General features: G+C 41.5%; 1 protein-coding gene across 1 annotated transcript; it reads left to right on the top strand.

Moving 5' to 3' along the window:
• The first annotated feature begins 2,472 nt into the window (after positions 1 to 2,472).
• On the top strand, positions 2,473 to 21,004 carry LOC116814995 (inactive pancreatic lipase-related protein 1-like). The gene is made up of 12 exons (XM_032762993.1): positions 2,473 to 2,521; positions 3,271 to 3,425; positions 4,352 to 4,477; positions 7,984 to 8,118; positions 9,898 to 10,006; positions 10,576 to 10,695; positions 10,963 to 11,082; positions 13,103 to 13,221; positions 14,215 to 14,344; positions 15,374 to 15,485; positions 19,451 to 19,618; positions 20,941 to 21,004. The coding sequence occupies exons 1-12, from the start codon at positions 2,473 to 2,475 to the stop codon at positions 21,002 to 21,004; spliced, it is 1,407 nt and encodes a 468-aa protein (XP_032618884.1).
• The last annotated feature ends 3,319 nt before the right edge of the window (positions 21,005 to 24,323 follow it).

Genomic DNA, 24,323 nt, shown 5'->3' with positions numbered 1-24,323 from the left:
AAAAACAATATAAAACCTATTGTCTTTCCACCTTTTGTACTTACACTTGGAAACTGAAGATTAGAAACCTGGAGATAGAAATCACTCTCATAGCCGAGAGAGCACAGACAGAACAAAAGACCCACACCCGAAAACTTCCCTCCCTGAGCTTTGAAAAATCCTGTTTCCTGATTGGTCCTCTGGTCAGGTGTGTGGTTCCTTTTGTTAACCCTTTACAGGTAAAAGAAACATTAACCCTTAGCTATCTGTTTATGACAACCACCAAAATAAATGACATATGCTAACAGTTTAGAGCAGTGCTTCTCAACCAGGTTTATACGTACCTCTGGGGGCATGCAGAGATCTTCCGGGGGTATGTCGACTCATCTAGATATTTGCCTAATTTTACAACAGGCGACATAAAAAGCACTCGCAAACTCAGTACAAATTAAAATTTCATACAGACTGCTCTATATATTAGATGATAATGTCATACACTGTACTACACAGAAGTCTGATGTCATTTACTGATGTTGAAGTTTTCATGGTATGTATGTTGTTGTGTTTTAAAAATGGGTAGATTTATAAAATGAGGAGTGGGAAGCGGCAGTAATGACAACAGTGAACATTGTAAGAAATTGAAAATGACTGAAAAAAAAATCCATTGTCAGTTCTGAGAGAAATATATTGCTTTTGGATTCACATCTTATTGTGTTTCCTTTGCAGAGAAACTCTATTAAATAACACTATGAAGCCGGCACATTTGCAACAACATTTGAAGACAAAAACACCCTGGGCATGTGGGTAAGCCAGTAGAAGTTTTTTCAAAGAAAGCTTTCTGAGTTCCAGACTTCTCAGCTTAAAATGAAACCAGCTTCAACTACTTCTACAAAAGCACTGGAAGCTTCATATGTAGATCATTTGGCCCACTTGCCATCTGAGTTCAAGTCATATTTCCCCAACATTCAACACAACTCAGCTCAACTCGACTGGGTATGAAACCCATTCATTTTGTCAGATGTTAGCAGCAATAACCTCTCTGCCACTTAGCATGAAAATCTTGAGCTGCCCTCAGACCGTGGTCTGCAAATGAATTTAATGACTCCACACTAACGCAGTTCTGGTGTTTAGTACAAAAAGCATACACTGACCACTGACAATGCTTTGGATGTCTGTTACCTTTTGGGTCAACATTTCTTTGCGACATCTCATTTTTTTCTATGACTGGCATCAAGACAAAGAGACTCAATGTGGGGAAAAACCTAATTGTTGCTGTAGCTTCACTGCCTCCCAGAATGACAAGGCTCATGAGTGAAAAACAAGTTCAAGTATCACACTCAAATATAAGTACAATATATATATTCCATTTGATTTATTTTATATAGTAAAAATGAGACTGTAAGCAATGTTTCAGTAATAGTGTGCTATAACTCTTTTGTATTTTTATGTCTGATTTTGTAAGCAAGTCGTTTTTAAGTGAGCTGAAACTTGGGGTACACAAGACAAATCAGACTCCTGAAAGGGGTACAGTAGTCTGGAAAGTCTGAGAACCACTGGCTTAGTATATGGATTTTTTATCATTAAGGGTCTGTGACCTTTACTCATACTAAACACCGTACTCTGCACTGTATCAGAGGGGTAGCCGTGTTAGTCTGGATCTGTAAAAGCGGCAGAGTCCTGTGGCACCTTATAGACTAACTGACGTATTGGACCATGAGCTTTCATGGGTGAATACCCACTTCGTCAGATGCATGTCATCCAAGGAAGTGGGTATTCACCCACAAAATCTCATGCTCCAATGTGTCTGTTAGTCTATAAGCTGCCACAGGACTCTTTGTACTCTGCACTGTCACGAGGAGAAATTTCTGGCCTGTGTTATGCAAGAGGTCAGATTAAATGAAGACAATGGTCCTATATGGATTTAAAATCTATACAGCTATGCATAATCCCCTTTTCTTTAATGGGACTACTGCAGAGCCACGTGCGTAAAGGCAGCAGAACCCAGTTCAGAAGATCTATGTTTATTTAGTAAAGCAATTTGTCTTTAAGTACTCTGAAAACATCATGCATTGGCACATGCACTTCTAAAATGCACATTTAACAAAACACCTTCTTCTGCTCCAGAGATTTAACATGATAAAAACTAGTTACCTGATACATGTGCTAGAGCTGCTGTGTGTGTTTATGATAATCTACAAATGAAGTACACACCTGCCATTTTCTATCTTTCTGGGAGTTTCCTTTTGAAGAAAAGCCTCAGGGATAAGTCAGGTTATAAAAACCCACACAAAGTTTGTTTAGCAATTCCTGGGGACTCCAGGTAGAGCATTGAACAGTAAGTCACTTTTTATCTTATTTAGTAAAAGCTGCTGCTGAGACACTGTCATTGTGTGGTACAGTTACAGATTTATAATGAGAAAAAGCAATCGATTCAAAGCTTTGCCTGTCACATGGATTAGCCAGTCTAAGCTTTTCCCTTTTGACTTGTTCCAGATGCTTGGAATTTGGATTCTTGCACTTTTTCTACTTGGTACAACCAGAGGTGAGGCATAGGATTTATGTCGATTTCAATACAGCATTTCTATTCTGATCACAATAATTTTCCTTTGCCAGGATTTTGCTTTATGTGATGAAGGTTCTATGTGTAATGACTGTCTGAGTTTGCAGCTCATTTATAAGTAGGGTGAGAGGTATGGTTTGCCATTCCCTCAGGAAGACCCAGCCTCAGTTTCTGAACCTTGCAGGTTAACAAGCAGGTTTACAAAACAGGAAGTATGGGAAGATTTCTTTCCCCCCACAATGTTGGTACCCTGGTCTTTTCCACAGGGCCATTAGATAAAGTGAAAGGATCTTTGTTCCTACTTCCTCCCTTGTGCATCCAGATTAGCATGGGCACAATCTGGCTGGCAATCAATTAGGTTCACATTGTGCAAATTGCCCAGGACAAGGGACAGTGCAGAGCCAGGGAGAGCCTATGGAGGAATATTCCCCAGAGAGTAGATCAAACCTTGTCGGGGGAAATACATACTCCCCACTGCATGCTATCCCTATTCTGTGGGCCTGTGCAGAAGGCCTTTGCACCACTGGGGTGGATTGTGGCCCAGGGGGAGCAGTTGCTATGTCTGCTAAGGGCAATGCTTGCAGTTGTAGCTGGCCTGAATGCAGGTTGCTGTGTTCAGAAAGCACCGAGACACCACTGGGGGAAAGGTGCTGTCGGGACAGAATGTGACAACTAGAACCTACCACATCTTTGCTCATTCACATCCTAATAATTTGATCTGTGTGCTACAGGAGGAGAAGTTTGTTTTGAAAGGCTTGGGTGCTTCACAGATAATAAACCATGGGCTGGAACTACAGAAAGACCACTGGCAAAGTTACCATGGAGTCCAGAAAAGATAAACATCCGCTTCCTTCTTTACACAAAAAAGAATCCTAATGACTTTCAAGTAAGATCTATTGCTGTTTAAATATTTCAAGTGACACGTACACACAGAATCATCACCTTCTAGTGCTCTTGGCATTCCCAAGGCCAGTGAGAGAAATGGTCAACTCTCCAATGTGGTCAGGAGGCAGCATTTTCCAGCCCCTCCGAAATTTCCTGTCCACTGTACCCAGGGCTGGCTCTACAGTTTTCGCCGCCCCAAGAAGCACTTTTCCGTGGCGGCAGCAATTCGGAGGCAGCTTCTATGTTTAGCTGAAGCCACCCCAGACAGCTAAACATAGAAGCTGCTGCCGAATTGCCCTCATCGCGGAAATGCATCTGCCGCCCTAACGGGGCATGGACTGTCCCCGCTGCCCGGGGCAGCAATTCGACGCTCTGCTTGGGGGCAAAACAACAGGGACTGCCGCCCCTTGCAGAATGCCGCCCCAAGCACCAGCTTGGAATGCTGGTGCCTGGAGCCGGCCCTGACTGTGCCATAAGTTTCATAAGTCACAAGGGACTAAATTCTTACTGGTGGCTGCAACAGGTGATTCTTTGAATAGACCCAGTAAAGACTTTCCCAACCCTATGCAAACGAAAGACTGAAGTCTCCCTCACAAAAGTCACCCCTAGCCACACTCCACATTTTTCCTGTGTCTATTGAGAAATGTTAGGAAAATCTGTAGCACTGGAAGTTGTTTGGTGAGAAATGGAAAGGACACATTAAAGGTGAAATCCTGGCTCCACTGAAATCAATGGTGAAACTCCTCAGCCCCTGTCCCACAAACATACACAGACCTAATGTCACATATGTAAAGTTAAGTTCATATGTAAATGCTTGCAGGATCTGGGCTTACATAATAACAGTGTTGTTTTCTATTCACATTGCTGTTTTGACAAGATTTTTATAGGAAATAGCTAAAATATTTACTATTTTAATATCTACAACAGGAGATCACTGCAATAAATTCAGCATCGATTGGCTACTCAAATTTTGATCTAAGCAAAACAACACGTTTTATTACCCATGGATTTCTGGGCCAAGGAGAAGAAACCTGGATGTCGGACATGTGCAAGGTATGGTACTATCTGGATATTCTGTGATTCTCAAATCACTTAGTTCACATTTACGAAGGTATCCTTGTAAATTAATAATTTTCTCTATGTCTAACCAATGCATATCGTACCATCTGGGCTGACAAGAAGAGGAAAACTGTCCACGTCTATCTTTATAAAATTAGGACATAAAATGTTCTTCACCTGAAATCTAGTCAATTCTAGCTCCACTTCCAGGAAAAATCTTAAACAAAATAGGCCAAATTCTACTCTGTGTGGAAGTCAAAGGGTTTGTATAGACATAAATGATGACAGAGTTTGGTCCAATTAATGTTTTTTCTCTGATATACAAAAAAACATGCAGTAAAATGTGGCTTAGAAATTAAGGAGATTCCAGAGTTTATTAAATGGGGAGAGATCAAGTTTGCTGCTTCCCAGTTCTGCTGATAATGAGCTCGATTAAGCTGTCATGGTACAGGAAGGCTCTGAGTGTGGAAGGTCCACTGAGGAGAGGTGGGACGGCCCATGACACTGGACTGGGCCTGATAGCTGGGGAGATGACATGGCTCCTAATATATCTGTTCCAACTATCTGCCCCCGATGAATTTTTATTCATCTTCGGAACCATCTCCTCTTTTCACATTTATGCAAGACATTTTTCTGTAATTGAGCATTTGCAATCAGAATGGGTGAGCTGTCATGGCAAAGCTGTGCAGTTTATTCCTTTATCTCGAGTCAGTAGCTAATTCCAGTGAAGCCTGGAGCCCAATATTTGAAAATCACATTCTTGTCTTTGTTTTGAAAGTTGGCACTTAAGACAGATTTTTTAAGTACATTTTATATTGGTCTAAACAGACTGCTGCTATGACTGGTTATAATCCTTCTGTTTCTAAATAGGCATTAATATCAACAACTCAAATTTAGAAAATTTATAAAAAATCAATTCTCCTGGAAGAGCTGACTTGCTGTCTGGTAAAATTCTGCTACTTCTTCTTTCTGACACCGTGACCCACCTGCATCACTGGATGGGGGAAATTGATGGGACAGGTGGTGAAAGGGGCACAGTCCCAGCGGCAAGGAAGGGAGACACTCATCAAGGGACAACAGGTTGCTCATCCCTTGGGAGTCTCTGGCACCCATTGGCCAGTTGGGGGAGAAGCAGGGGTGAAAGTAACTTAAAGGACTTACCGGTACTCCAGAGTCCTGTGGACGGGAGGGGCCTTGACCGGAAGAGGTATGGCCTCTATAAGAAGAAGTGGGGCCTTTAAATCCCGGGGCTTTTAAATCAGGATTTAAAGGGCTCGGGGATTGAGCTGACGCTAGGAGCCGGGCCCTTTAAATCACCCCCCAAGCTACCAGCTGCAGAAACGGCTGGGAGCCCTGGGATTTGGGCAGGGGCGAAAGTAATTTATATTTCTTACCCATATGGTCCAATCACAAGCAACCCACCTCTTCTACGTACTTCATGGATCCCTCCCATTGCATGAAATAGATAGAGAAAATAAAGCTACTCTTACTACTACCAGTACTGTCTGTAATAAAACTTTACTATTGGAATAAGCCTGAAAAAGTGAAAACTCACTGTCACATTTTTCTCCGTGTCTTCCCTCCTCCTCCAGCCAGGCTGCCGACACTAGGCTCCATGCTTTCTGTCTGCCTGGCACTCAGCAGCAGCAGGGGCTTCCCTCTAGCTTGCAGCTTGCAGCAGGGAGACTAGCTGTGGGGGGAGAAGCCTGCCTCCTGCATAAGAGCAGCTTAAATTCAGCTGTTTCCTGCTCAGTTCAGTGACATTTCAAAGAGGATCTGCAAGCAGTTTGGACATCACAACTATGATCCTCTGCTGGGGAGGGAATGGGATAGATTTGAACTTGGAAATGGTTCCTGATTTTGATTGTGTTTTTTGTGTATAGGAGATCCCCTCATCCCGGGGGCAGAAAAGAACTGCCTCTGCCATGGTCAGACACACGCATACACACACCAACAACAAGTGGGAATGAAATTAACAAAGATGCCAAAAACGGCTCCTAACGCTGGGGGCTGATCTGCGCAGGGAACAGCTGAGGTTAAACTGTTCTTATGCAGGAAGCAGCAGCAGGCATCTCAGCCAGTCTCCCTACTGCAAGCTAGAGCCTAGAGGAGAACCCCTGCTGACAGGGGCGTGGGAGTGGGGAAGGAATGCAGAGCTTTGTCTGCAGCCTGGCTGGAGGAGGGGGAGGGAGGAGACGGGAAACCAGTGTGACAGTGAGTTTTCCCCTTCCATCTGCTTTTATTAGCTCTGGATTTAAGCTGTGGAGCCAAATGCTTGTATTTATTGTGTATAAGTATTGGAGAGATCCCTTCATCCTGGGAGCAGAAAAGGACTGCCATGGTCAAACACACCCTCCCCCCAACCCCCAGCTGTGAGTGAAATTAACAAGGATGCCAGAAACCACTCCTAACCCTGGGGGGCTGAACCGCTCAGGGAATAGCTGAGTTTAAACTATTCTTATGCAAGGGGCAGGCTTCTCCCTCCCTCAGGCAGTCTCCTTTTCTTACCGGTCCTCCGTGCCGGCCTGTACCGGCTTACTTTCACCTCTGGGGAGAAGGGTGCTGATTGGCCAGCTTTCCCCAACTCCCAGGATTTAGCCCAGTGCAGGGGACATGTGAAGCCTTTTTGGGCTCCGTTCCAGCAGTAAAATGCTATTTCTTTATCTTTGTGCTACCAGAAAGAGCCCTCTAGTTGACAGCTCTGCACAAAACCACCCTTTTGCAGATCCAAAAGCAACAATACACAAACACAGGACTTCGCTAACCTTCTCCCTGTGCTGAATCCTCCTCCTTTCTCCAGCTTTTATCCCCTCCTTCAAATTTCCCATTGTTTGGTTCTAAATGACCTCAATCTCCAGCTCACCAAAGAGACTGGCGGTCCATTGATCACAGTTTGCAAACCACTGACGTACAGCCAGGTTCTGCCATCCTTATTCACAACAAGAAGTACTTTACTTGCTTTTACTGGCATTGCCGCCATGTAATCCAGAGCATAACATAATATACAAACTATATCACAGCTGTTAAAACAGGGTGTCTTTAGCAAACCATTCCACAGGTCAGAGCAAGAAAAGCAAAATCTAATATTATGTGACAGATAGATGATCAGATACTTTACTGTGTGGATACTAAAACAAAACCATAAACTTGAAACCAATGTAAACTGACAGCAGAAACTTATGTATCCTCTTGAAAACAAAAATCCATGTGTTTGATAAATACAGAACATATGTAAGTTCTTAATTATCCCACCTTTTAATTATTATGGAAAAATATATGCTTCTAACTGAATTTATAATTTACAGGCTGTGTCTTCGCATCATTTACATAAAGAATCAAGATATGAATAGAGCCCTGATGTAATATAGGGGCTGTACTTGAAAAAATGTACAGGGAATTCATATGACATTGTAAGTCTCTGACTGTGTAAAGTAATCAGCGAGCTGAACCGGGGTTGATAATATTTGCTTCTGTTCTTTTCAAATCTACATTCGCACCAGAGGATGTTTGAAGTGGAAGACGTGAACTGCATCTGCGTAGATTGGAGTGGTGGGTCAAGGTGCCTATATACGCAGGCATCAAACAATATCCGTGTCGTGGGCGCTGAAGTGGCTTATTTTATAAATGTGCTTAAGGTAAGGCATCTTCTTCTCGTTCCATAATAGGATTATAGTCATAGAGCTGCTGAAATTTATTCTAATCTAAATAGACAATCACAATGAATTGTCATATAGCCATGAAAAGACTCCTCCCTGCAAAAGACGCTTCTCCTCCTTTGAACTCCTATCAACTCCCACATAATACACAAAGTTTGAATATTTTCATGCTGCGATTACTTTTATGTACTCTTGTGGATGTGAAGGGTTGGGTAGTTTTAACGATAGAGAAGTAATGAACACGGCAAATTACCCTTTCTCAACCACGAAAGCTATAGTACCCATCTTAAGGATACCCATACAAAAACCTACAATAATTGGCCATTGGATAGCAACAGCCACCTCCCAGGGGTGCTCTCCCCAATCCATGAAGAAGTGTCACCTAGGTATTGGTGTTTGGGGACAGATGGGATCTTCCCAGCTGCCCTAGGGCAGGGAGATGGTGTGTGGGTCTGTAATCAAACTAAGGGCCAGATGTTCAGCTTGTGCAAATCATATAGATCTCAGATATTAGGAATGGCAATATACAAAAACCTGTAGGAGAACGCTTCAATCTCCCTGAACACACAATAGCAGATCTAAAGGTAGCCATCCTGCAGCAAAAAAACTTCAGGACCAGACTTCAAAGAGAAACTGCTGAGCTTCAGTTCATCTGCAACTCAGAATTAAACAAAGACGGTGAATGGCTTGCCAACTACAAAAGCAGTTTCTCCTCCCTTGGTTTTCACACCTCAACTGCTAGAAGAGGGCTTCATCCTCCCTGATTGAACTAACCTCGTTATCTCTAGCCTGCTTCTTGCTTGCATATATATATATATATACCTGCCCCTGGAAATTTCCACTACATGCATCCGATGAAGTGGGTATTCATCCACGAAAGCTCATGCTCCAATACGTCTGTTAATCTATAAGGTGCCACAGGACTCTTTGCTGCTTTAATGTAACTCACCATTTTACACCACATGAGGCTCTGGGGGGCATTTTCAAAGGCACAGAGGGCCATTAGGGGCCTAATTCCAGTTGAAAGTCAGTAGGAATTAGGCACCTAACTGCCATTTTTGCCTTTGAAAATCTCTCCCTCTGTCCCTAAATCTAATGATTTAAAAATGCTTGCAACCAGACCTGAGTGAAGCTATGAGGAGAGGGATGGTTCCTAATATTTTCTGAACTAATTTGCCTCTGGCTAGCGTAAATACTAGAGGGCTGGCTCTCCATTGCCGTGCAACCTGCATTGTCAATTACATCAGTGCAAATTACAAATCGGAATGGTAGTGTTTAACACTCACATTGCACTGGTGCTCACTCCAACACAAAGTGCAAAGCAGTGGAGAATCAGGCCTTAGAGTGAGGGTGTCTTACATAAGAGCAGCCAAGAATTTTTTTCCCTTTGCCATTCATGACTTGGCTAAAACAATGTCCATAGGAAGCCAAATACACTTCATTCGCTGTAGGGCAGGGAATAAGGGGTCTGGCTGGTGGAATCATGACTATCCACTGCCAAAATCTCACATGTGTGCAGAAGTTGCAGAGGTTAATAATGCCTTGAGGCTAGTAGCTACTGAAAGACTCTGTTACTGCCTAGTAGCTACTGAAAGACTCTGTTACTGCTCTACATCCTGACTCTGTCCTTCCAATTCCACGGACCTCTGCTCTGTGCAGCCCATTTCTGGTTTTAGTTGTGTAAACCAGAGCTTTTCTCTAGGCCTCATATTAGAGAAAATATAGATTCTCTTTTGTTACAATTGATGTTTTCCTCAGGAACAATATGGATACTCTCCTTCCAAAGTCCATTTCATTGGCCATAGCCTTGGAGCACATGCTGCAGGGGAGGCAGGGAAAAGGAGTCCAGGCCTTGGAAGAATAACTGGTAGGTTAATGAATTATAGCTCAGTCTGTACCAATGAAGAATTTGAAGAGAGCATTGTTAGATCTTAACATTACCTCATGTTTTTTTACTAAAACAACTAAAACAACTACAGTATCTGACTGAAGGAAAACCCTGCAGTGTAATGAACTGGTGAGTATGTGTATGCATGCACGCGCATGCATGAGTGTGATATAATCCCATTGACTTTAATGGAGCTGTCAATCTACACCAGCTGGAGATCTGTCCCACGTTGTTTACCAGTGCTGTAACTAGGCATTTTAGCGCCCCGGTGAATGTGCATATTTGCACCTCTACCATTTTTTTACCCCATTTTACCACCACCCCCAGCTTTGCTTCCTGGGCTGTTACCCTGCTCACCCTGCTATGGTTATAGCCTTGGCGTTTGCCACTGAGAGATCAATCACACTATATATTTCTTAGCGACTCTAATTCTGAAGTAAATAAAACTATGTAGCCTCCATAGACCCATCTTCAATTATTTACAGTAGTATAGCTAGCTAGCTATATTTATTTGCATGCATGTTTAATGGTGGATATATTTCTTTAAGGACTGGATCCTGCTCAGCCTTATTTTCAAGATACTCCAGTTGAAGTCAGACTGGATAAGACTGATGCAGCCTTTGTTGATATTATTCACACTGATATATCTCCCACAATTCCAAATCTGGGTAAGTTTCCAGCTGCATTGTATTATTATTATTGATTTGTCCTGTGGTAGCACCTAGGAGTCCTAATCACACAATATGACCCTATTGTGGTAGGTGCTGTACAAATACAGGAAAAAAACAACAAAAAATAAATGCACACAATCAAAAATACCCACCAGTTATTGCCTCAAAAAGCTTACAAACTATAGCCCTATGTAGAGCTGCTCCCACGAAATACATGACAGTATTTAAATTAAAATTTGCTTACCCCTGTTACAAACATTGCAGGTTTTGGAATAAACCAGGCTATAGGACATCTTGATTTTTATCCAAATGGAGGAGTACAAATGCCCGGATGCGCAAAGAATGCTCTTTCACAGATTGTTGATATTGATGGAATCTGGCAAGGTAAATATGTTAAGCAGATGAAGACTTCTATTGAGGGTCAACATCAAAATGTATTGAGCTAACATAGCAGCAATCTTCTTATTTCAACTATTTTTGATTATTTTCTTTACAAATGCCAACAATTACAGCCACAAACAACAGTGAAACTGATAGTATGGTCCAAATGTACTCTGGGGGACACATTCTGGTAGAGGGATCAAAGAATGAGTAGCACGAAGGTTTTGCTTTGGGAAAAACTTGATGGGGTTGAGGTTTGGTGTCTCTAACTCCAATCATCCAGCGTGTCTGCATTGTCAAGTAGTGGGTATCTGTACAAGGTTGGGGGCGAGGAGCAATAACAAGAGTTCCTGCTCCCCTTCCACTTGTGTTTGGGCTCCATGGGTCTGCAAAGACCCAGATCCCACCAGCCATGTTCCTTCAAGGACCTTGGCTGACCCACTCTTTAAATTATCCAGCTTTGGATCTAATGGAGCAAGATTAACTGAAGTTTATTGTAAATAGTCCATTATGCTGCCAAATAACAGGAACAAACTTCAGTGTGATTGTTCTAGTGCCCCTTGCTCTGTTCCCAGGTAACTCCACAAAAGAAACAAATATTCATTAATTGGTCTGTCTCATCAGACACTGCTGCCAGTTATCTACTCAGAGAAACAAACTCTACTCAAACTGTGCCAGAAGTTTAGCTCTGGAACAACAACATTCAACTTTGTTTCTATTATGTAATCACCTGGCAGCCGCACTGGGTGGGAGTGGGAACAATAACATTCATGCCTATTTCTGCTATGGGATCTCTGGTTTCAATTGTTTTGTGAGCTGTTGCAGTTAAATTCAAATGTGTTTCTGTTCTGTTGTTACCTGTTAGCAATTTGGGTTGCACTGGAACAATGTATTTTTTATTTCTATTATTAGGCAGTTGGAAAGAGTTTGGCGTATGATGGATCGTGCACATTCAGATTTGTTCCTTATTTTGTATATCCCAAATCCTGTTATTGTTATTATGTTAAGAATCCTGTACATAGTGCCATAAATTTACATTATACCTGACAGGACATTAATAAAGCACATACCCTGCCCTCAAAAAACTTGCAGTCTAAGATCCCAAAACTGCCAAAGGATCTGCAAGCATGAACCTTTACACCTTTGGGAAATCACATTGATAAATCAAAACATACAGTAAGGACAACACCCCAGCTATAGCAGACATATTTTCTCTCTCATAAAACCTGAACATTTTCCTGGGATTTCTTTCCTAGCCCTTTCCTACATTATTATAAGCACCTTAAAAATTAAGATTCTATGAATTTCTTGCAATTACTGGCCTATTTCTGCAATCTTTACTCACAAATTCTTGCCTGTGTAAGCACCGATCAACTTTTTATTAATAATAATGCACAAAAACCCCTTGCACTTAATTACTTCTTTTTTTTAACCTAAACCCAGAACATTTAAGGAATTTTAGTACAAAATAACATACTTGAAATAATAACATGCCCCTTCGCCCCCTCCCCCCCCAAATAATCAGGTGGCCAGATCCTCAGTCTGCATAAATCAGCATTGCTCCAGGAAGCTCAGTGTTAAGGAGAACATAATACTTAACACTGCATTTTGATTCCTTTTATATGACGATAAGGTGAGCTGTTTCCTACAGAGGCCCTTTATTCATTTTGGCGAGCAGTAATGCAATTAATCACACATTGTGGGGCTACTCATGTGAGTAAGTATTCACCAACATGAACAAGGATTGCACAATCGGCCCCATGTTTCTTACACATCTGCATTTTACATGTTCTGTATTACGTGCAAAGGGTAAATACAGTCACTGAAGAAATAGGTTTCAAACTGCAACTCAGGTGCTGCCCAGAATTTTGACAATGTAACTTGGGGATTTACAAATCATTCAAATGACATGATCAGTTCAACACCGCAATTCCAATTTAAATAGTTTACACTATTTAAAAGAAAAAAACCTAACAACCAATAGCTTTGCAGTACGATATGTAATAGGAGCTTCTTTCCACAGGAACTGTTGAGTTTGTTGCTTGTAATCATTTACGAAGCTTCAAGTATTATTATGAAAGCATCACCTCTCCCGATGGCTTTCTAGGATACACCTGTGCTTCATACGACACTTTTCAGACAGTAAGTCATTCTCACATCCCAGCGGATGAGTGGCACTTGTCTGTGCATCTGCATGCGGTAGAACCAGAGTCTATTTGGCTCAGGACACTTTGCACTGCGTGAGTGCAGGCATAAGGGGAAGGAAGGGGTGCACTGGGGCATTGGGGGATGGGGATGAGACACAGAAGGGGCATGGTAGAGCAGAGTTATGGCTGAGGTTACAGTGGCCTGAGGTTCCTGAGAGCCCTCATGCCAGTGGTATACGTTAGAGCTGCTCCTGCAACCTCTCACCCCGCTGGGTCAAAGAGGGGGTCAGGCAGGGTGAAGAATCTGCCCCAGTAATTATTTATTGCAGACATCCAAGGAGAAGTGAGCACAGCAAATAATTTTGAAATAAAATCATTTACCTTAAGGTTCAGTGCATGCTCAGTGACTCCCCTGACGACCTGATGGCCTCAAGGAACAAATACAGATGGGATGTGGCCAAAAGCCACTGCTTTCTCCTTTGTCCCATAGCTCCATCTATGACCCTGCTCTGTTAGCTAACACTGTGGCAGGCTCATCAACCTAACTATGTGGCCCACCCACCACTGGAGGGGAACAGAGCTTCATGCGCAAGGGTAAATAACAATAATACCTAGCATTTACATAAACCTTAGCACCATCAAAGCACTTTACAACCAGTCATTAGATGAGCTGGGGAGAGCATAATTCCTGTCTGCTACCCCCATTCTAAAGCACTGAGTTTAAGAGAGGGAACTTAGAGAAATGGAGACGCCTCCTCCTCGTGAACAGCAAACTATGATGAAGTACAAAGGAGACATCCATGCCTTCAAATCCATGAGGCGCCAGACAGGACCCTTCTACCTCCTGCTTTCTCTAGGGCAGCTTATTTCAAGCTGAGTTAGAGTTAGCCCATAGACATGGCTTAGCAACATTTTTCTGTGGCCAAATGATTTTTTTCCTGTCTCCTTGGGATAGAGCTTCATTAATTGGCAGATGTATTTCGATTAGGAAAACTGCTTCCCATGCCCCAAAGGCGGATGCCCCCAAATGGGTCACTATGCGGAGAAGTTTAAGGACAGAGTTACTTCTGGGATCCAGGGACTTTATCTGAACACTGGAGAGGCCAGCAATTTTGCTCGTAAGTTCCTACTTTTTTACTTGCTTCTACTTAAACATGAGCACCAACATAATTTAAAATATTTCCCTCTCACTTTAAATTAGTTTGACTGGACAAAGGCCCTTAACGTGGTGGAGAAGCAGAGTGCTGTATCATCATGCCCCCTTCCCTCCCTGTCTTGACAACACCAGTCCCAGAAAGCCCCCAATATAACTCCATAGGTGTGGTTTGACTTCTATATTTTGGGGGACAGCTCCAGTCTGGCCAATGGAGCTATGCATGGGGTGAGGGCAGCAAATTCCATGCCAGCCTAAGGTTTACAGTTTGGGGGTGAAATGCCCCCTCACCCACCAAACTATGCCCATGCATAACTCCTTCCCCTTATGGTGTGGGTGGGGACGCAGCTGGAGCAGGAGGTAACATAGCCACCTTTCTCAGCTGTAAGTCAACGGGAAGTTCCCCTAGATGGAATACTCCTCTGGCCGTTGGATGCTTTAAGTCCTCTTTGCCCTGCTTATGGGCCAAAAAATCCAGTCCTCACTCTTCAGGGTTGTTCCTTACAACACCCCCAAGGTTGTGAATAGATACTCTCCCGGTCACTATGACATGCAATATGTTCCTTCTATCACATCATGGACTATTTTTCACAAATAAACACAAAGTCCGTGAATTTCCTCTGCCTTGGATCTTCGTGTAGTCATTCACGCTGTGCAAACTGGGAATAAAATGCTACTACTAATGTGAGCGGAGAATTGTGATTTGCTAGGGCTTTACACTCATTTTCCACAGCTGTAAATGACTGCAGAGTGTGCAAAGCAGTGGAAAAGCAGGCTCCTAGTATTCTCCTAGAAAAACATTCTCTTCTATTTTATGTTATTCTCATCATTCCAGTTGGGTCAGGATTTAATCGTGAGCTCAAAGTGAAGCGACGGTCATGTTTTTCCTCTGTTTTGTCCTGAAACATAAAGTACTGATAGAAAATGAAAATTTAGCATGTTGTGTTTGTTTCTATGTAGGTACAATCTAATTCATTTTATTTCTGCTGTGTAGGTTGGAGATATAAAGTATCTGTGGCAATTGCTGGAAAGAGTAAAGTGAGTGGGTATGTAAATATTGCCCTGTACGGCGCTGGAGGAAACACAAGGCAATATGAAATTGTTCAGTAAGTTCAGTATTATAATGAAAAATGAGCTTCTCTGCTATTAGAATATTTAATTCTTCTATTTTTAATTAATGCTTCTTAATCTATAGGCCAAATGCTGCTCTCACATACAGTGGTGTAAATCCATATTAACTGTATTGACTCTGGATTTATATCAGAAGAAGAGTTAGAATTTAGCCCTACTTCTCTGATAGCTATAAGGATACAAGAACCTGGGCCTAGATCCTGATCTCAGTTATACCATGTAACTTAACTGAATTCTAAAATGATACTATGGATTTACACTAGTATAATTCTGATCCCTTATCTTTTGCATGTTTGTAAAATGTTGTATCAGTTTATGGTGCTATCTCATAGACAGTGCTACCAGCTCGGCCTGTTATCAGGGTTGCCTGACACTTTCTTTCCCAAAACCCTATTTTTGTGTGCTCTTTACTTTGCCAAACTTTAACCATTTCTGCTGAAATTTCCTATGTCAGGTGTCTGTTTTGGACAGAAAGATATTACAGTTCAGCAAGAATGGTTCAGGTGTTTCTGAGAAAGAGATGAGGGGAAAATACAGTGTTTTGCCCATGTTAAAGAAATCCTTACAACCATTTTGCTGAGAAGTTCTAAGGCCTTCATGCTTTAGAGCGGAAACTTTAAATTTACCAGTGAGGTCATCCTGGTATCAGGACTGTGTCTTTTGCCATCTCCATGAAAATTCATCCACATTTCTGAAAAATCTCAGTTTGCACATGGTTAGTAAAGACCTGTTGGAGTTTGATGTTAAATTCTCCAAAGAATCCATCTGCACTGGGTATGCTCCAGCCCCTCACAGCTGCTATCTGTCCCAACAAAGCTATTGAGTATGCTCTATCCCATGGCTGCAGGGGCTGAGCAAGACTTTCCCTGCAGATGTTGCTCTAGGCAGCCAGGAGCCACTGTGGTATCAGGTCCAGGAACTGAGAGCAGGGACACTGTGTCTGTTGTACCCTCAATGTTCCCTCACGCCTGGCAGTAAGGAGGAGAAGGAAACATCCTAATTGGAATGCGGAGATGTGAGGAGGTGCAAGAAACTGGAAGAGAACAGGATTAGGGGGAAGATGGGGTTATGGAGCCAAAGTGCAGGGGATGGATGGGGGTGAGGGGCACGGAAGCAAAGAGGGAGGGAACAGGAGCCAGAGAGTGGAGGTTTGATGTGGCAGGACAGGGACAGAGGAAGATGGATGGCACGTGGTCAAGTAATTTAAAAGAGATAATATGCAACTGTAAAAAGAACAGGAGTACTTCTGGCACCTTAGCGACTAATAAATTTATTTAAGCATAAGCTTTTGTGGGCTACAGCCCGCTTCATCAGGTGCATAGAATGGAACATATAGTATGGAGATATATGTACACATACAGAGAACATGAAAAAGTGGGAGTTGCCCTGCCAACTCTAAGAGGCTAATTAATTAAGATGAGTGATTATCAGCAGGAGAAAAAAAACTTTTGCAGTGATAATCAAGATGGCCCATTTCAGACAGTTTGACAAAAAGGTGTGAGGATACTTAACATGGGGAAATAGAGTCAATGTGTGTAATGGCTCAGCCATTCCCAGTCTCTATTCAAGACTAAATTGATGGTATCTAGTTTGCATATTAATTCAGTTTCATCAGTTTCTCATTGGAATCTGTTTTTGAAGCTTTTCTGTTGCAAGATTGCCACCTTTAAGTCTGTTATTGAGTGACCAGAGAGGTTGAAGTGTTCTCCTACTGGTTTTTGAATGTTATGGTTCCTGATGTCAGATTTGTGTCCATTTATTCTTTTGTGTAGAGACTGTCTGGTTTGGCCAGTGTACATGGCAGAGGGGCATCAATTTAGGATTGAATCTATTTTCCCATATTAAGTATCCTTACACCTTCTTGTCAAACTGTCTGAAATGAGCCATCTTGCTTATCACTACAAAAGGTTTTTTTCCTCCTGCTGATAATCACTCATCTTAATTAATTAGCCTCTTAGAGTTGGTTGGGCAACTCCCACCTTTTCATGTTCTCTGTATGTGTATACATATCTCCGTAGTATATGTTCCATTCTATGTTCCATTCTATGCATTGGATGAAGTGGGCTGTAGCCCACAAATAAATTTGCTAGTCTCTAAGGTGCCACAAGTACGCCTGTTCTTTTTGCGGATACAGACTAACATGGCTGCTACTCTGAAACCTGTCACTATGCAACTGTGTAATTTGAGCCTGTATCATAATACACACACACAAAAAGGCCAAATTAAAGTTGTGTGGACAGCCTTAAATCTTGTATTGCCTAGTGCTTGACTTTGGAACATTAACAATGCTCTTGAATTTTTTGGGGTGTAATTATATAGAAACTTAAATGTATGCTGCCAAAGGGTTTAGCGTGAGCAAGCTGGACTTTTTTAAAGAGCCTAAACTCCCATTGAAGTTGAAGTTGTAGATGCCTAAATGCTCTTGAAACTCAGTGGCACCTAGGTGCTTTGTTCTCTTAAGCTCTTTTGAAAAATCCCAGCTATAATGCACATTGAATAAAGCTATGCATTGCAAAGCATTGCAATTTTCTGCTGCAATGTGAGTTTATTTTGATTTCCTGAGTTAACAATCCTGTTCATTTTTTGTGCTAACAGTACAAATATGTTAGTGCTGGATTACTATTTAGTTGGCATAGTTAGTAATATATTATGCAGCCATGGAAATTTGGAAGGGTAGTAGATCTAATGGGAAGATATTTTAAGTAATTTTCTTTATAAATTATGTTCAGCTAGATTTGATTTAGATTCTGAAGGGATGTTAACAGAAGGCACAGCTCTGTCACAAAATACTTACCAAGTAAATTCTGCTTGATGGGCAACCCACACATATACTTTGCCAATTTGTGTCTCTCTTTGTATTGTTTCCCCACACCCATCCCATGCATTCTCTATGCCTGGAACTGCCTTCCTTACTCCATTCGCCTTGTCACCTCCCTCTTCACTTTTAAATCACTTCTCAAAGCCCACTTCATCAATGAGTTCTTTGTGCAAGTAAATGGAGCTACTCTGGATTTATGCCACTGTAGATGAGAGCAGAATTTGGTTCCTTGTCTCTAAAAGAAGAAAAGGCCTGGTGTGCTAAGAGCAGTCAGAGAAGAGCTGCACAGAAAAGATTACCCCAGGATTGACTTCTCTGCCCAACATTTTCCAGCCAGGCATGGGGTTTCTTAGCCTTCAAGAAGTCGATTTTTTTTTGTTTGATTCTTGCTAGATCCTCCCCTTTCCCTAAGGTTCTTCCTTCATGACCAATCCAACCATGTCAGAGACTCGGTGAAAATGTCTCCTGGATGAGTCTACACACCTATATTTTGTAGCACATATGGCACCATGCCTGTGTTTTGCAAATGAACTGAAGATAAAACAGGTTTAACATATGTGCAGAACACATCCAAGACCCTGCCTACATTACCAAATGTAACCATGCTGCAGCCAAGCCTCAGGGCACTGTGTTGTAACTGGATCCCCTGGAACACCATATTTTAATATAGGTGAGGTACTATAGAGCATGTGCATGCCAGGCAAACATCCCTTTGGTCAGCAGGTAATGCATTCTGATGAACATTGATTTCATATGAGGACAGGGAAATTTCATTTACAGATTTTTATATAACATGAACGTTTACATGATATTGAGGTAACCGAGACAATAGAATGGGTTACGTAGGGAGGTGGTGGAATGTCCATCCTTAGAGGTTTTTAAGGCCCGGCTTGACAAAGCCCTGGCTGGGATGATTTAGTTGGGATCGGTCCTGCTTTGAGCAGGGGGTTGGACTAGATGACCTCCTGAGGTCTCTTCCAACCCTAATCTATGATCCTTACTCTTTGACAAGCTGAAGGCCATGTTTACTATCAATATGCTACTATAGCTACTCAAACAACTACACTGTATTGATAATTAATATTAAACCTCATTGGACATTATATACTTTTGTTCTTGAAGGGGGACCCTCATACCAGGCGAAACATATGCCAACTTCATTGACGTTGAACTTAATGTTGGGACAATTACGAAAGTTAAATTTCTTTGGAACAACCATATCCTAAACCCAACTCAACCCACACTAGGAGCAGCAGCGGTCACAGTACAAGCTGGAGAAGATAGAAATGTGTATGTACATTTATTGTGAAAATCTCAAATTCTTTAGGAGCTACAAGGACAGCATGACATATAAGGGTAATAGTGCTTGCACAAGAACAGCTATTTAGAGTTTTAAAATAAAGAAAGAGGAAAAGTTTAAATTTCCTTCCCCACAAGATACTGATGTAGCTTACTGGTACATTAAATATTTCTGTCAGATATTGTCAAGGAAAAATTATAAAAACATCTGGATTTGGCTTCAACAAGAGAAAAGTTTTTGCATAAACCTCTGTGTTTTGGGTAGGAAAGATTAACTTAACCATGCTTAGGTAATCAGCACCACTCTTTCCAGACATCGGGCTATTGAGTACTGCAAGTTTTATACTAGAAATGGCCATCAGTGTTTGTTTGATCCACTGTCCATTGAAGTCAATAGCAGTCTTCCCATTGATTTTAATGGGTGTTGGCTCAGGCTCTGGAAGATTAAGAGGTGATGGTAATATGTCTTCAGGTCCCACAGACAGAGCTAGTAGTTATAAATTGTGCTTAAAAGACCTGATCCAAAGCCCACTGAACTCCACAGAAAGACTCCCGTTGACTTAATTGGATTTTGGATCAGGCCTTAGGACTGTAGACTGTAGAAGCAGTGTACTGCATGGCAGTTACTGATTGGAAGGTGCTTATTAAGTTAATTCTTTTAAAACAGCATATTTCAACCAGTTACCTACCAATGTTGTTGTGTTACCTTTTCTGCCCTTCTGAATGGAGACACAATGAAGTATGAGGTACATTCAATGGGTCATGGATATAATTAAAAAAATATCACACAACTAAAGTCCATTCACTTGAAATAGAGATGTGCTAGGGGAATCTCAAGCAAACCAAAATCTTCACAGACCAGTGAATTATGGTACAGCAGAGCATACAAGTCTGCTTCTGGTTTTTGCATTCAACAGATCAACATGCTGAGGGATACTGTTCCCAAAAATGTCCCATCAGCTATTCTATTTATTCACGTCTTGGCAAACACCAAGCAATCATCATCTCTCTAATGCTGGTGACATGCAAATTCAACAGGAAAGGTATAAAACCAAAAGGCATGAAACCAAAAAAGAGAGGCCAACCAGTCAGGATGATAAGGGTCCCTTAGTGGATTAGCAGGAAATTCTATTTCACATTTAGCAACCCAAAGCATTTGCTTGTTCTTTTGTGCCAATGTAACAATATTCTATCATAATTTTGTCAAAAAACAAATTAGGTTGGCTTATTCTATTAAAAAAACACTGGTACAATTACAAAAAATAAATAAATCTAGACACACTAAAAACACTTTACATATTTTTTCTCCTCAGGTTTAATTTCTGTGGCAGCGAAACTGTGCGAGAGAACGTTCTGCAAACTCTTACATCTTGCTAACAACATACAAAAATGTAATCCCTGTCTGTTAGTATTAATAAAAATTGATAATGCATAACTGTCCCGCTTGTTTTATCATCATTATTTGCATTGTGGTAGAACCCAAAAGGTGCTGGCCACTATGCAAATGTACAAGAAGACAGGCTTCCTGTGTGGAGGGACTTAAAATGTTCAAAGATGCAAACATATGGAACATAGGGAACAAGGATATGATACATATGCATAGTGATCAAGGAGGTTGTCATCTGTTAAGGAGGTGTCTCAGATCAGAGGACATACTGAAGTAAATCTTGATCTCAGTTACTCTCATCTGACCCCATTGAAGTCTCTGGAGCTGCACAGGTATAACTGAGTGCAGAGTTTAGCCCAGCTAATGTTTCCAGAAACTGATATTAGTCTCACATTGCCCAATGCATAAAAACAGACAGACTGAGTCTGAGCATTCAGAGAGGTCACACAGAGGCAAGTGAACATGGACAAGCTGTGGATGAAGAAGCGAAGGAGAAAGGGCGTTTGTGAAAGCATAATTTTTAATAACTCTTACAATCCTGTTCCATACAGGCACTCATAGTCACACAGGATCCAATACTAAGCTGGCTTGTGCAGGCAGGCACAATAGCCCCTTAAGAAGTGAGCATGTTCCATTGTGGCCATACTGGTGAGTCAAAAAAACAGAAGACCCATCCAGGGGAATCTGCATCCACTTACCCACTGAGCATGTGACCTCCACAGCTGGTCTCCACAGGAAAACAGGATGAGAGATGTACATGTGTGAGGGACATGGCTACTGGGTACATTCATAGCACATACAGCAGCAGAGTGGCTGCTACCCCATCTATAATCAGTAGTAGCCAGACTCAGCCTGGTTGCATGGACACCGTACCCTGCAACATGATGTCAGGGCTCATTGCATCTTGCAACCTCTTGACATTGCAGCACCTGGTCCTTTTTATCACAGCGGGGCTGTCCTACAGAATCTGGCTCACAAATTTCAGTTACTCCTCCTAGGGCAGCTTCTATAGAGTGATTAACCTCCTAACGCTGAGGGAGATTTTTGCCTTTGTTTTTCATTCCTCATGGCTTGGTATAAGCAGATACTTGCCCACACTCTTGTTTTGACAGTCGTGATATTCTCAGCATTATCCTCTGCCGTAGCCACTCCAGCAGACCATATAATTTTAACAAATACCTAACAGAATTGGGACATTAAAATTGACAATGGTATAATAAAAAAATCCTTCTTTAATAATGAACTGGAACAGCTTCCCCCTTGTTTTAGCAGAATAAAAATGAACACTTTACAAAGCTGTTACATAAAATGCATTGTTAAATGAACAACAACTTACTTTCCCTTTTGCTAGCTTTTAATGCTAATGGTGCTGTTTATTCCTGACCTTTTGAAATATTAGATTTTTAAAATGACAACATAAAAAGAATTCTTGTTTGAAAACGCAAGTGACTTTAAACCACGCTATTACTTCTAAGTATAGCATGTGCATGCATCATTCATTTCAATGTCCCATTTATAGCTAATGGGTATATATTTCAGTTGACATATATTGTTCTCTTGCAAACGTGTCAAATTCCTTAACGATGTCAGTGACAAAAGCATAGTGCTTGGGATATATAAATTACGCTCTTTACCATATAATCACTCTTATCTATTAGAAATTATGTTTGTGACAAATCATGTCCAAAATACATACCACATTGATTTTTTTTTACGTTAGTATCTCACCATTCACAGCAAATCTTTGATTGAATCTTTAAATGCAGAAATGTTTTGGTTTTACCTGAGTCATTTCAGAGATGTATTTTACTGCATTTTAAAAACTGACTTTATTCGTCAAAGGAAGCGAAATACAACTCAGATCTCAAAATGTCTCTTTTATTATCAACATTAGAAAACACAAGTGGGACAACTTTGTTGTGGAATGAGTTATTTGATGACCAATACCTTACACTGTAGTTTAGTTTTTATAATCCTTGCTAGAAATTACTATTATTTTGTTGGTGTGCAGCGTTACTATCAGAATTTCAAATCCTAGAGACAAAATGGCTTAAGTACTTTGACTACATTTTAGATTGTCTGTGTCCTGGGCTGCACATTCTCTCTCTCATATGCAATAGAACTATATTTTCAGCCGTCAGGTATTTTTTTGTATATTGGACTTGAGTAAGCCTGGTGGTATATACTGTATGCTGTAAACTAAGCAACATATCTTCTCGTCTGTAATACTAAGGAGGGGCTAGTCCTTTGGGAAGCAGTAGCAGTGTTAAGGCAAGATTTTAGTGCAATGCCTTTTCCTGGCATTCATTAAACCTGTCCTTTCCTTTGTGTTGTAATTGGCTCCCTTTCAGAAGGGAGCAGAAGAAAGAATAACCTCTACATCACTCCATCCAGGTTTTCAAACCATCTCCATCAGCATGGGAATATGAACGCAGAGGCCGTGATTAGCAAAACACCAACACATGTGCTTAATTTCCACTGAAGTTAATTAAACCTAAGCACCTGCTTAAAGTTAAACGTGTGTGTAAATGATTCATGAGGTAGGGGCTTTGTAATTAGAAAATGGTGGGTCACATCCTGCACGATTCCATTCCTACGCATGGGGCAGGAACAGAGAGGGGAGGAGAAAAGGCGGTTTTAAGTGCTGACATTTTTGCTAATGCCTGTGGGGTTAATAAGGGAACAGGGATGATGCTGCAGAAACATGTGTCTCCTGTCCTGTCACCCCACAAAGCCTGAACCCCATGATACATCTGTGCAAAGGCCTCTGCAGGTGCAGGAGATCAGGGAATGATCCAGTAGGGAGGAATCATTCCTGAGCCATGTGGAGCCCAGTCCCCTCGACTGACAGAAGCCCTATTGACACTATTGTACAGAATTAAAAAGCAAGGCTCTTCCTATACATGTAAAACAATTGGCATCTGGGGCCAATTTCCCTGCTGGCATAAGTTGTCTCAAATCTCTGTTGGCCCCCTGGTTATGCAAATCATGACTTTCACCCATGGCGTTCTTGCAAACAATCTTTTCGGTTTTCAGTAACCCGTAAGGGGCCATTTTTAAACCAGAAGGATGATATATATGTTGTTTGGGGAAACCTCTGATATAATATAATAAACTCAGCTCCTTCCTCCTCTTCACATGCTATAGGCAGCCACTCATGTAAGTCACTTAACTTGCCAAACCACTTTTTCAAGAATCAAAGAGGCTTCTTCCACACAGAGTGCAAATGCACTTTCATCATGTAGTCTACTTCATCAGAAAACAGCTAAGCGACCCTGAAGATCTTATTTGACTCTAATTATTCTTGAT

The sequence above is a fragment of the Chelonoidis abingdonii genome, chromosome 15 (genome assembly GCF_003597395.2).
Source record: "Chelonoidis abingdonii isolate Lonesome George chromosome 15, CheloAbing_2.0, whole genome shotgun sequence".
Lineage (NCBI taxonomy): Eukaryota > Metazoa > Chordata > Testudines > Testudinidae > Chelonoidis > Chelonoidis abingdonii.
The sequence above is the reverse complement of the archived record's forward strand: the minus strand, read 5'-3'. Positions and strand labels throughout refer to the sequence as shown.

Coding starts and splice junctions, on each gene's coding strand:
- LOC116814995 (XM_032762993.1), top strand. CDS start 2,473: ATGCTTGGAATTTGGATTCTTGCACTTTTTCTACTTGGTACAACCAGA. Junction 2,522..3,270: donor TCTACTTGGTACAACCAGAG/GTGAGGCATAGG, acceptor TGTGTGCTACAG/GAGGAGAAGTTTGTTTTGAA. Junction 10,007..10,575: donor AGGCCTTGGAAGAATAACTG/GTAGGTTAATGA, acceptor TATTTCTTTAAG/GACTGGATCCTGCTCAGCCT.